We start from the raw sequence: 12,884 nt of genomic DNA, 5'->3' as shown, positions 1-12,884 counted from the left end.
ACCGATCTCACAGTGCCCCAGCTCCCCGCCTCTCCACCGGAGTGCCCTTCCAGCACAGCTGAGGGCCTGACGTGGGACTTGCAGGCTTCGGCCCCAATTCCACCTCGGAGCAGCTGTGCGACCTCGGTAAGTTCCTTCACTTCTCCAAGACTCCGTTTCTTCACTTGCAGAATGGGGATAATGACATAACGAGGCGGTGCTGGCCTCCCTGTGAGGGCCAGTAAGGCGCTTGCTCAGTCCCTCCACGGATGTCGCCTCTGTCCCCCCACTCCATCCCAGGCTGGCGAGGCGGACACTCAGACAGCTGCAGTACCGGGGGGAGATAAGCGGCAACAGAAGCACGAAGGAGGACTTCCTGAAAGAGGTGACCGCTGCGTTGAAGTTCAAAATGTCTTTAAGTATAGGAGGTAGTCCAGCCCAGGGGACAGCACCATCCGAGGCTCGGGGAGCAGGCAGCACTCTTCCTTCCTGGCCCAGAAGTGGGGGCAGGCAGAGAGAGAGAGTGTGTGCGGGGGTGGGGGGGTGTGGGGAGGGGGCTACAGGCAGTTCGATAACCCGGAGAGTGAAGGATGAGGTGGCAGATTGTGAGTGACAAGGCTGGGCACGCTGGCAGAGGTCAGATCTTGGAGGGCCCCGTCTGGCCGACGAAGCTTCCAGGACTTCAACGTAGGCGCTGTCAGGGGTTGGAGCCAGGGCGCGATGTGGTTGGATCCATGTCCTAGGCAGATCCCTCTGACAGTTGAAAGGTCTGCGAAGACAGCTCTGGAGCCCCACGGGCCTTCCCTTTTCAGCGTGGGGCCTCCAGAGCCTCCAGCTGCCCCTGAGCTCATCTCCTCTGCACGTGCTCTGCTTGTAAATGGCACCCACAAGAGTGAGAGAGCGTGGTGACTTTCTGGAGTGGGAGATATTTGGGCTGGGCCTTGGAGGACGGGGAGGAGCTGGGTGGGAGAGGCGGGCGGGGGCATGGGTGCAGGCTATGTCCTCAGGGAGGAGGATGGCCTGGGCCAAGCCCTGCAGGTAGGTAAGTTTGGCCCTGAGTATGTATGCTTTGGCTGGGGTACAGAGGGCCCCATGCCAGGAACCACATTGCCACTTCTTCCTGCCCCCTGGAAGCTTGGATCTGAGCCCCCAGGAAGGTTTTTGAAGCTTCGGATCAGAAAATAGGGGGCAGCCTATGGTATCCAGGGGATCCTATGTCCTCAGGCCTCTTGAGTGGTGGGTTTGAGGAACCCCCCACCCCTCAAGCCTGGAGTTCTGGTCTTGATCGCCCAGGCAGCCGGGCCTACCCTGGAAGGCTTGGAGGCACAAAGCATCAGGCCTTGGGCCTTGACACTCCCCATTAGTCCTCAAACAAGGTCAAGGGTGGAGCTCCTACGTGGATCATGTCCGCCTACTGCTCTGTGGGCACCAGAGTCCAGACAACGACGCATAGTCTCCTCCTACAACAGCTGGCCTTTTTGGGGTCAGGCCCAGGGAAGCTAACAATAAAGAACCACTTAGTGAGTCCCTTCTCTGTGTGGCACAACATAAGGACTTTCGTGGGTATTATTTTACAACCCTAAGAGGCAGGTAAGTACTACTATCCTCCCCGTTTCGTAGGTAAGGAACATAGGGTCCAGAGCGGCTGAGCGGTTTGCCCAGAGCCAGAGCGCTGGGCCGCAGCAAGACTGACATCGGACTGTGCGATGCTATAGCCCTCTCAGCTCTTTGGCCACTCTGGGCTCTAGGTTAGCCGCAGACCAGGGCTCACGAGGATGCCAGAGCCACTGTCCCCAATCCCCACTCTCCTCCAGCTCTGGGAAGCTTCCCTCTTCCAGGCCTAGATGCTTTGGTCGCCTGTTCCTACCGGCCCCTCCCAGCCGGGCCAGCGGTGGGCACAGCACCCCTGGCCCCCACCCCCACCAAGGTGAGGGGGAAGCCAGGCTGCACCGGGTGGAAAGGACCACAGAAGGCTCCCGTCGGTGCCACTCTCAGCACCTGTGCCAGCATCCTGGCCCCAAACAGGGACACGTTTCCCCTCCTACTTGAGGACAGGGAGTTTCCTCCAACGTCTCTTTCCCGAGAGGGGGTGACGAGGTCCTGTGCCTATCAGGGCTGCACGAGCCTTCACTGCACACTGGTCGTGTGGCAGCCCCGTGCTGGGATCAGTCCTCGCAACACTGTGGCGGTGGCACCATTACAGATGAGGAAACCGAGGCTCAGAGATGAGTCACACAATGTGAAAGTGGCCGAGTCAGGCCCAGAATCCCGATTTCTCTACCACCCACGCATTTGGAGGAATCATAGAATATTGGAGAAGGGCCCTTACAGGTTATCTGATCCACTTTCTGGGATGCAGCTGAATAGACTTGTCCAAGGTCACACAGCTCACGAGTGATAATGCATTTAGTTTTCCCGCGACTTCCATTGTAAATGTGCTGGCTCATTGCCACGAATCTTGTTAGCTCCAAGATAAACATCACATTTAAGGTTATGGTATGCTTTTTAAAACAGGTTTAATTGAGGCAAGTACCTTCTACTGCCATAGTTGTTAGAAAGCTGCAAACACACGAAGGTGAACCTGTCCCCTGAGAACCCTTGTTCCCTGCCACCCACTCTGTGTGAACAGCGGCTGGTGTAGTGTCTTCTTAAAAGCGGTGGAAGGGAGAGGCCTTCCGAGAGGCCTCCGTGGCATCTTCTAATTCCAGTTTAGCTCCGGTCCGGAGCTGGAGTGTAGCAGGAGCAAGAAGTAGGCATTTTCTGGTTACACCAGTGTGACCCCTCCAGCAAAAGCTGGGTGACCTGGGACAACTCTGTCAAGATCTTGGCTAAGTTTCGCAGCCCCTCTGAGCTTCGATGTACTCGTCTGTAAAATGGGATAATGGCAAGGTCATTGTAGAGTTAGGATCAGTCACGATGGAGGGAGAGCCCCTGGCACAGCATTTATTATTGATGTCGATGAGGATGAAATTGGAGGAGAGCACAGAGCGGCGATGACTGACCGTGCGAGCATGAAGCAAGGGGTGGCCTTAAGGGAGCTAGGCACCCTGAGCCTGGCAGCGATGTGTACCACGCAAGCGCATTTCCCTCCTGACGCTGGCACCAGCGGAAATGTCACAGGCTGACAGACCTGGTTTGAATTCGGGCTCAGCTACCCCCTGTCTGACCCTCGTCCAATATGGTAGATACCCTGTCCACACGACAGCCAAATGTGACTATTTAAATTTTCAGGCATACTAGCCACATTTCAAATGCTCAAAGCTGCTTTTTGGCTGGTGGCTCCCATAGTGGCGGACAGGGCAGAACAGATCAGTTCCTTCATCACAAGGAATCCTACCGGACAGTGCTCGTCAGGTGCCTGAATGTAGGTTCAAGGGCTGCCCTGGGGATGCTGACCATGGCCCGGTGCAGGGCAGAGGGGACCACATGGCAGTGCTCAGCCATCCTTGCGGCAAAGACCGGCTGATCCTCGAGTCCCCTCACTCGCCTGGCCTATGCCGTGCTTTTCCTTGTTAAGAGGGCGTCATGCTGGGTCCAGCGGCTCTGACTGTGGTTCTGCCACTGACTCGCTGTGTGACCGAGTGGCACTGCCTCCCAGAACCTGCTTCTTCCTTTGCAAAAGGGTAATTCGTGCTCTTTCAGCCTCAAGAGCACTGTCGCCAGAGTCAAGCAAGTGAATGATTCAAAGTGCTCTGAAATGTTGGGGGCCGTAGAGACACCAAGGACAGCACGGTGAGGTGGGAATCGCCTCCCTCTGGCGTCAGAAAGCTGGACTGCACTAGCCGATGACCTCCGATTCCACAGAGGGGCCGCGTCTGAATCCCTGCATTCTAACGGGGCAACGACGAAGATACTATCCTAAACTTTCACGTTACTGTGACGATCAGCAATATATACGAACGCAATCTGAAAACAGCAGAGTGCTACTCAAGAGGGAGACGTTATGGGACTACCCTTACCAAAACGAGGGCGGCCAGTTGGGCCAAGCATTCGCCACCTCCTCTCTTTCCACGCTCCCCCAGCCTGAGAGCCCTGCTCCACGGGGAGGCCTCTCTGCTCCAGACCAGCTCGGACGGGAAGGGACGGGAACGGGGGCGCCAGACAGATCGAGACAGCCTGTTCTGCTGAGGATGGAACAAGACACTGACTCCACTGGGGCCACATGGCCACACCCTGGGGCTGTGAGACCCAGGAAGTCCGCTCGCATTTGTGACACCCCTTGGGCTGTAGGATCTTCTTCTAGGTGGCTCTGGCACAGCAGAGAGCAGCATGAGGAGCGGGGTCCTGGGCACCCACAGACCCCGGCTTTACTTCTGGTTCTGGGGCTCAGGTAATCATGCAACAGGTGTTCCCTGCACACCAGCCACACGCCAGACACCAGGGAGATGGGGGACAGAGGGAAGGTGAAGACCAGGCCCTGCCCTCTGGGGACCCTGTCCAGCTCGTGCATTTTCATCTTCCTCTCTCTCACCAAAGCCCAATTACCTGAGCTTTAGAAGCACCCAGAGGGGTCTCTGCACTGGGGCAGGGACCACTTCAGAGCTTTGGGTCCCCTGATAACATGACTGGTATCATTTTTTATCGAGCACCTGCTACGTGACATTACTTATACCAGTCACATGCGTCACCTTTAATCCCTACAATTACTCTAAGAATTTTTATTATCTCTATTTTACAGACAAAAGAAATCGAGGTAAAGAAAAGTTAAGCTGCCTAAAGTCACACATCTAACATGATAGAGCAGGGGTCTGAACTCAGGTCTTCCACTCTAAAGCGGGCTCCGGACCACTGCGTTTTGTCTTCCTCTGATCCAGTCCTCTCCAGCAATATGGTTGCTGTTCTGGAAAACATTTTTCCTTTAGGATTAGGGCAGAGATGGGGCATCAGATTGGCCAAGGTGCTTCCCAGAGCTGCCCGAGTTGGGGAACAGCACACTTGTGCCAGGCACTGTGTGGGGCTCGGCTGCCCCCGTGGAAGCTCGGGCAGGACTAACGACTGTCCTTTACTCCAAGGAGGAGCCCCAACTGAGCCTCCAAGCATTGACTGAGGACTGCTGAAACTGAGGGGCCGGCCCGAGGCCACAAGCAATCTAGTCCCAAAGCAAGGCAGAGGACAGGACTTGTTGCTACTGGACTCACTTCAGTTGATAAAAGCAAAGTTTCGGCCTGGCTGCTGTCTCAGGCAGGATGGGTAGAAGGGAAGCAAGAGGAGAGAGCAGGCGGGCAGACTTGGTTGGTCCTACGAGAGGAGTCCAGGTGTGACAGACCAGGCTGCTTGAGGACTGGGCAGCATGGCTAAATATTAAGCAAGAGAAGCTTGAATGTAGCACGGTGTCTAAGAGCCAGCTCTGGATCCAGGTGGCTGGGTTCAAACCCCGGCTGTGCTGCTCGTGAGCTAGGTAACTCGTCATGTGACTTCCCTGGGGCTGGCTTCCTCATCCGCAACGCGGGAGAGTAACAGCGCTGGCATCATGGTGTTGGCGAAATCAGAATCATATAAAGGTCTCTGTCCAGTGTCCCACAGGTGATAAGCACTTGATAACAGTGACTATGAACTATGAGAATATTTCTAAAAAACACTAATCCCCCACCCTCATGAAAAAGACAAAACAAACAAACAAATAAACAAAGCCCAGCATTTATAGGTGCTTTAGTCTGGACCAGCATGGCTGTTTCTGGTCCTTGTTTCTCATATATAATCCTTGCCTGGCCAACCAGGTTACCGGTCCCCGAGCAGCAGGAGCCACGCACCATGTTAGCCCCATACGGCCCAAGCTCTGCAGCACCAGCATGGGGGTGAGCACATAACAGGCCCTCTGAGACTCCAGAATTTCAGGTTAAAAAAGACACCTGATGTGCCGGGCTATGTGCGCACGTGTGTGTGTGTACACGTTAATAAAAAGGATACTGCACAGTTCTTGCCCTTGAAGGGGTCACGGTTTAGCGAGGGAGGATCTGAAGTCATCTGGTGACAGTCTAATAATCCCACGCTCCCCAACCCACACTCGCCCGGCCTCTCTCTCACGCCCCCACGCCCCGGCACGCGTGCTCGCACAGCTACCCCTTTCCCTCATTTTGTTTCGGCTCCCTGGGCTCACAGGCGGCTCCCGTCCGGGCCTCTCTGGAAACGCTGGCTTGGGGCTGGACCCTGCGCGGAGCACAGGTTCCAACCTTACACGGAATGAAAAGCTGTTCGGTCCCGAGCCAGCTCCTGGGCCCTCTTTTCCACCCCCTGCCCATTCTTATCAGACCCTCCTGATGGCAGGTCTATGAAATCTCCCCTGGAGGGGACCGCGGGTCCCTGGACTGACCTTGTCCTGATGTGTTTGATCAGCTGTTTCTGGCCTGCGCTGGGGGAACCAGTGCAAGACGGGCCGGCAGGAGCGGTGTTTGATCAGAGCAGCTGGGAGCTCTGGCCGGGCTGGCCGCTCTTAGCCTTCTGCTAATCTCCCCTTGGAGGACAAGAGAGGAGGATGTTCTGATGGACCAGCCCACAGGAACCTCGGGCAGAAGCCCTGCTGGCAGGGCTGAGATGAAGTTGGCTTCTCCCTGAGGAGCCATGAAGGTGAGGGAAGAGCACTGCCTGGTACCAGCCGAGCAGCAGCAGCATCTAAGCACCCCAACCGCACCGTCTGGTTCCGAGTATGCGGAGATACAAGTGTCTCAGTGGACACCCGACCAATGATCTGGCAGCAGTGGGGAAAGGGGAGAAAATGGGACAGATAGACGAGAAGGAAATGCGCTTGTTTTTATGCCCATGTCCTAGACCCTCTCTTCTCATGAAACCTGGGGGCCCGGGTTATTTCCCAAAGAAGGATGACCACTCTTGGTCTAGAGCAAGTTCTTTTTTCTCACCGGACACATGCCTGAGCACGAGCTCATGGAGGGTAGGATAAACAATGAATATGAAAGCCCGAGAGGCAAGCTGGGAAGGCCAGGAATTACCACGGTTTCCATTCCCCATGCTCTCGCTGGATGTGTTCCTACCTGCGGGACTGAGAGTCTCTGCTCCAAACCTCTCTCAGCCAAATTCACTCTGGTCTGTGACAGAGGTTCTGCTCTACTGCGGGGCAGCCCAGAGGTAAATCCGCCTTGGCGCTGGGCGCCCCCCTGCAGTCCATCCCAGGCCCTTCGTCTTAGACTGTGTCAAGCACCCTCCTTTCCCGCCCTCCTCTGCCCTCATAAAGTATTTGAAACATTAATAAAGGGAGCACCTACGCCTGGCTAGGTAGGCATTTTACAAATGTTAATTTCCTCCTATCGATCACTAAGAGCAACTCGCCTAAGGTCATGGTCTCACGGGAGGTGGGCTGGGAAGCTGCTGAGTCTGTGTCCTGTCCACTGCGCCGCTCGGCCCGTCTGGGCCAGGCCCCGGCCTGGGCCTGGTAGCTGGATCACCAGGGGATCGCCCGGCCCATTTCCCACCTCTGCCCAGTGGCTCCTGACCCGCAGCAGCCAGTCGCCCCTGTGCAGGTTCACCTTCACGGCTGGAGCCCAGCCATATGCTGCGGTCCCCCCGAGCTGCCTGGGACACTCGGGGTTACTGCTCCAAATACGACAGTTCCAGCTTCTCTCTCCAAAGACACTGCTCAGGCAGAGGGGCATTCCTTCATGAGAGCCCGTGGGTGCTGGACAAGGGTCTATTCAGGTGACCCTAGGACCATCCCAGGTGCAGTTCACACACGGCCCCCTCACCCCACCTTCCCCACCCTCAGCGCTGACCTGAGCTTGGAGGGCTGCAGGATGCCGCCTCCCCCTGCCAGTGCAAATGCTGGATTCTGACTGCAGAAATTATGTATAGTCTGCGTCTGCCTCTTGTTTCCTTGTTGGCTGCCAGCAACGTGACATTTTCAGCTGTTCACCACAAAAGGTTTCTGCTTATTTTATAGTTATCTGCTCAGCACTTTATGCTTTTAGGGCAGTTGAGATTTAAGGGATAAATGAAAACTGGTGGGTGTTATAAGGATCCCTAAGGATTCAGAGAGATTGGAAGGAGAGAGACACATAAAGGTGCAGGGATGAACATTCCTCAGTGCCAGAAACTGCAGAGATCAGCTGACCGGTATGTGAAGGACTTCATTAACAACTAAAATTTTCGACACTAAATTCATGAAACTCAGGCTTTTACTTTGTATACTTCTGTGGAGTAAACATTAATAATTTTCCCCATTTACACATGGGTGTTGGAAGAGAGAGAGCTCGGAGAGGCTGAGTATCCCACCCAAGGTCACACAGCCAGAACGTGGCATGGCTGGGATGTGCCCAGATCTGACACCAAAGCCTGTCTCTGCCACACTGCACCACACTTGCTCCCTGGGAAAGAGGGTTCAGGAAACCAGACTCCCACAGGACAGGCGAGCCCCCCAACCCCCTCCATGCTACACAGCCTGAAGATACACAATAGCTCCTAGGAAACCAGGCCTGTTAGGCCTGTTCAACAGCTGCCCAGAGCCAAAAAGAAAACAGGTCTGTATCATCACAGTCCATTTGAAACTCACACAAAATCATTTCTTTTCAAAGTACATATTTTATTTATATAGAATAGTGCAAGGTGGACACAAATAATGCTTTGTAATCCAATTTATACAGCATCATGTGCTGGCTAGTTGTCCTGACCACGGGTGGTAGCAGGTGAGGCTGGCCCAGGCAAGGGAAATGATAACCATTTCAGTGACTTGGAAGAGATCTAAATTAGATTAGCCCAGGGGATACTTTTTTCTCAGCAACATAATCCCCAAAGCACAGACAGCTTCTCTTCAGTACAGGTCGAGTCACAGGTGAGTTTCCTGAGCTTCTGGCCCAAGTCCTACCAGCCCCAGGGTTTTCCATGGCAACAAAACAATTACCAATTTGCCTTCATATTCCCTTCAAGCCATAGTGTTCCTCTTACTCCCATTTTCTCTCTCCCTTCTGAGTGTCCCTGGAATACCTGGGAGAAGCTGAGTAGGGCTGGGCCGCTGAATTCTTCCTTTGGGAGGACTAATTAAAACATGCCAGCATTTTTTCTATCACTGCCCAACTTTCTAGCCCCAATTTAATAGAAATATTGCTTGTAAGAACCATTCGATGCAAGGTGAGCAGCTTCTTCCAACCCTCAGTCAAACCATAGACCTTAGGCACGTGAGATTTAAAGGCACATCCCTCCCGCCCCATTAATAAGTCATCAGGCTGTGGCGACAGCAACATCACCTCGGGCGAGGGAGAAAGTCTTAGGGCCCATCTCATCTCCTGATTTGGACCATTAGGAGACATTCGCCCCATTAACCCAAGTTGGACTCGACCTCATTCCGACCTCCAGCCTGACTACCAGAGCTCTTCCCTGGGGGATGAGGGTGATCTGTGTTCTGTGGTCAGGAGGGGCGAGTCAGAGACTGGAATCACCTGGGGAACCCAGAATCCACGCTGCAGACTGCAGTCTGCGCTGGGCTCGAAGTTTTCCGAACGCAAAGCTTCTGAGAGAGGAGATGGGCTTTATGAAACAAACAAGACCTTCGTCTCTGGCCCTGTGCTGCCCTGCTGGGCCCAGGTTCTGCTCACACCCTCGGACAGTCCCATCCTCCGAGGGCAGCGCTTGCTCGCCAGTCATCTATTTGCTGTCTCACTTACCTGGGAAGGGCGAGTCCTTCCACACATGACCGCCATCACTCACAAGAACTAGACTCCAGCGTGGAATCCGCCTGCCATTCCCTCCTCACCAGCTGTTTCGTGAGCCCTGGGAGCCGAGGTTTGGGGTCCCACTGAACAGAGTCAAGTGTTCTGAGAAGCCCAGAGACTCCTCCATGTCGCTGCAATGCCCCAGGGTTCAGCCCAGAGGCTACGGAGCAGCAGCCACGGCGACGAAGCGAACACCACCGCCCTACCGAAGCCGGTGATGGGGACTGAGGCGGCCATGACGACAACGTCTTCTGTGGCAGCGATTCAGAAGGTCTCTTGGACAAAAGTGGGAGAAAAGGAAAAAAAAAATGGCCAAGTAGAGCTAGAAAAAGTCTTCCTACAATAAAGCCCACACGTGGGAGTCTCTAGAGAGTGACCTTGTAAGATTATCGCCAATGCAGCAGATTTCAAAGGTCCACTCAGGGGAAAGGCTAAATTCAGGATGGCCCTTCCCTCATTCCTGACTGGAGTGAGCACAGGGTTCATGCCCCACGAGGAGTGGGCCACGGGGAAGAGTCTGTCCAGCAGCAAGTTCCACTCCTGTTTGCTCTCAGCGCGGCAGAGCTGCTTGACGGGCGGGTCTGAAGGAAACGTGTGTCATGTCCCGGTCTGGGTCCGTCAGAAGCCTGAGAGAGGGCTTCTTAGTACTTGAAAGGATCTGAAACTTGGGTTTAAAACTTAGAGCTTTCTTTATTCAGAAGACTTTCAAAAGAAAAATCACTTTCCCCTGTGGGCCCTTGACAGTTAATTTTTTATTTATTTCGTGTTTTGGCTGTTAGAAGTTTTGATGACTCTGCAGTTTCTGGCCACAGCCCTGGCTCCTGAGGAGCTACATTCTCATCTGCTGGGCTTGGCCTCAGGGCCCTGTGAGCACAGGCCACTCCTTCGGCGGGTTTTATCTACTGTCCAGGGAGATCCAGCTCCAGTTCACCACTTGCAGATCAAGAGCTCTCCTGGTCTGACAGCTCCCAGGACTGAAAAACCTTAAGACAGAGAGGCAGCCGTGGCAGAAGCAGCGAGGGCTTCGTGTGGAGGCGAAGTCTTAAAGGTTTGAGCACCATCTTCTGGTCAGTTTTTGGCTTCTAAGGCTGACATGCCTTTGAAAACTTCATTTACTTCAGAACAAAGATCCCTGAGCTGACAAGCTCAAGTGATTTGCATATCAAAATGAGGACACACTGGAAGAAGGAGTGGCCACCTGGGGAAGCTGGCCTAGGCTGGAACTCGCTGCCTGCACAGAGCTGGAGGGCCAGCCAGCCAGCATGCGAGCCAGTATGAAGGATCCACCTTCTGCCCTTGTAGCAGTGTGTGACAATAAAAGTCCAGACCATGACCAAAATCAGCCCCCCACTTCTGCCTGTACCTGTGAAGTGTGCTTGGAGAAAAGGGGTGGGCTAGTCTTCTGCCCACCTATACAGCTTGAGGAACAGTGATCAAACTGGACTCTACCCTCCACAGGGGGTGAAGCCACGCAATGTGGCAGGGAGCCCTGCCCGTGTGTAAACGCTGCACTAGCGGGCTTCAAGGAAAGGAAGATAAATGCTAGTCATTCCCTTCAAACGGCAGGAACCTACATCCATCTAATTGCACTTCATAATGGATTCCACAAACCATTAATTATCAGATTATATGTTAGGAATTGAAGATAAAAAAGCTTTGTGAAATTCAGACTCCAAGGGATCACTGACCTGCAGCCGCGGTGGCAGCCTGCAAGAGCTCAGACAGCAGGCCACGCACCAGCCTGGACCACGGTGGCAGGAGGCAGAGCCAGGGGCAGCCAGAGCACGACTCCACCTGGCGCGGGTTCCCCAGCTTTATTATACGCTCCAAGGCGGGAGGCGGAGTGGCGAGCAAGGCTTCTAGGTCAGGTAGAAGTTGTGGGCTCTGATGAGGGGAAGATGAGGATAACGTGGGAAGGCTGCAGGAATTGGCCTCAGGTATGAAACACCGTTGAGGAGTATCATGGAAAGGCAGAGAGTGTCTTTTTAGCGGGATGGCCACACTGAACACTCCCAGCAGAAATGCTCCAAAGGCTTCGTTTTCAGAAGGGCCAACTGTGCTGACAAGGTGGGACTCGGCATGGAAACGAGGCCTTCGTGTATTAACACGCTGCTGCCTGTCCTGCTGCCACCGCGGTGGGGGCGGGGGGGGGGGCAGTTGGATGACCAAAGCTGCTGGGAGGATGACGGAAGTGAGGGAAGGGCCCAGTGTGCTCAGGCTGGAGGTCCCTGGATGCTCTGCTGGTGCTCTTCTCTCATTTCTAAGTGGCCAGAAGGCACTGGCAGCGTTGCGGGCCCGGTCTGTGGGTCACGGTCCCACTTCTGTCACTCGGCACGCTGAGGGCTGCCGGCACATCACACGGTTACCCTGGTCCCCAGCTCCCGCCCCGCCGCTCTTTCAGACCTTCTGGCACTATCTCTACTTGGGGATGGCCAGAGTCACGGAGGCCACAGCAGCAGGCCTGTGGGGAAGCAGGCCTGTCTGCTATGGGGGGCGGTGGTGTCAGCGTTAACGACTCGGACATTGCTGGTTCTATGAGAACGACGTCGCTCCTTCTGTCTGTTTTCCAAGCGAGACCATTTTGGTTGGCACAAGGCTAAGATGCTCACCACTCGGGGTAGTTTGAGGTGGCCGGCAAAGGGTGCGCCTCTCCCCCCCACCGGATGGCTGGCCGCTCACTTGGCCTCACCACATATCAGGGTCACGGTGCCGTCCAGCAGGTCCTCCACGGTCACCGCCACGAGCTCAGAGCTGGTCTGAGATGGCTGTGAATCTGGCAAGGTCACGAACACCTGTGAACCAGCAAGCTGCGTCTCCTCCAAAGTGATCACCTGCTCCGTTGAGGCTGCCGGCTCTGGGGTTTGGATCACCTGAAAGAGAGAGACCGTGAGGCTGCTCTGGGCAGTGTCCACACTTAGCTCCCCAGAATTTACATGGTTTTCATCTCATGCTGTAATGATGGTATTTATGTTTTCACCTGAGGAGAGCAATTACATGTGCCTAATGGGAAGAGGCAAATCTAACACACCAGCGATGCAAAAGAGAAGGCAGGCAAACAATTTAAATAACTCTGTGTGCTAAATTGCTATAATTTAGCTCAGTATGCCGTCTCAGGGTGCCCGGACTCTATGATTACACCAGTGAACGCTGGCGCAGTTTCTCACACTGGGTTTTCCTGTCTCGAGGATGACACTGCAGAGGTAAGTGCCATGTGAAAGGAATGCTACCGAAGGTGGTTATTCTCACGCTTGA

The 12,884-nt window shown here is 54.5% G+C and overlaps 1 protein-coding gene across 1 annotated transcript in view; it reads right to left on the bottom strand.

Moving 5' to 3' along the window:
• Positions 1 to 8,484: 8,484 nt before the first annotated feature.
• ZBTB40 (zinc finger and BTB domain containing 40) overlaps positions 8,485 to 12,884 on the bottom strand; it is a 64,709-nt gene continuing 60,309 nt past the window's right edge. The window contains exon 18 of the mRNA XM_016149283.2: positions 8,485 to 12,502. Coding sequence (XP_016004769.2) covers positions 12,308 to 12,502 — 195 coding nt within the window. The 3' untranslated portion in view covers positions 8,485 to 12,307. The remainder of the gene's footprint in view (positions 12,503 to 12,884) is intronic.

This window comes from Rousettus aegyptiacus, unplaced genomic scaffold (assembly GCF_014176215.1).
Source record: "Rousettus aegyptiacus isolate mRouAeg1 unplaced genomic scaffold, mRouAeg1.p scaffold_m13_p_1, whole genome shotgun sequence".
NCBI classification, from domain to species: Eukaryota; Metazoa; Chordata; class Mammalia; order Chiroptera; family Pteropodidae; genus Rousettus; species Rousettus aegyptiacus.
The sequence above is the reverse complement of the archived record's forward strand: the minus strand, read 5'-3'. Positions and strand labels throughout refer to the sequence as shown.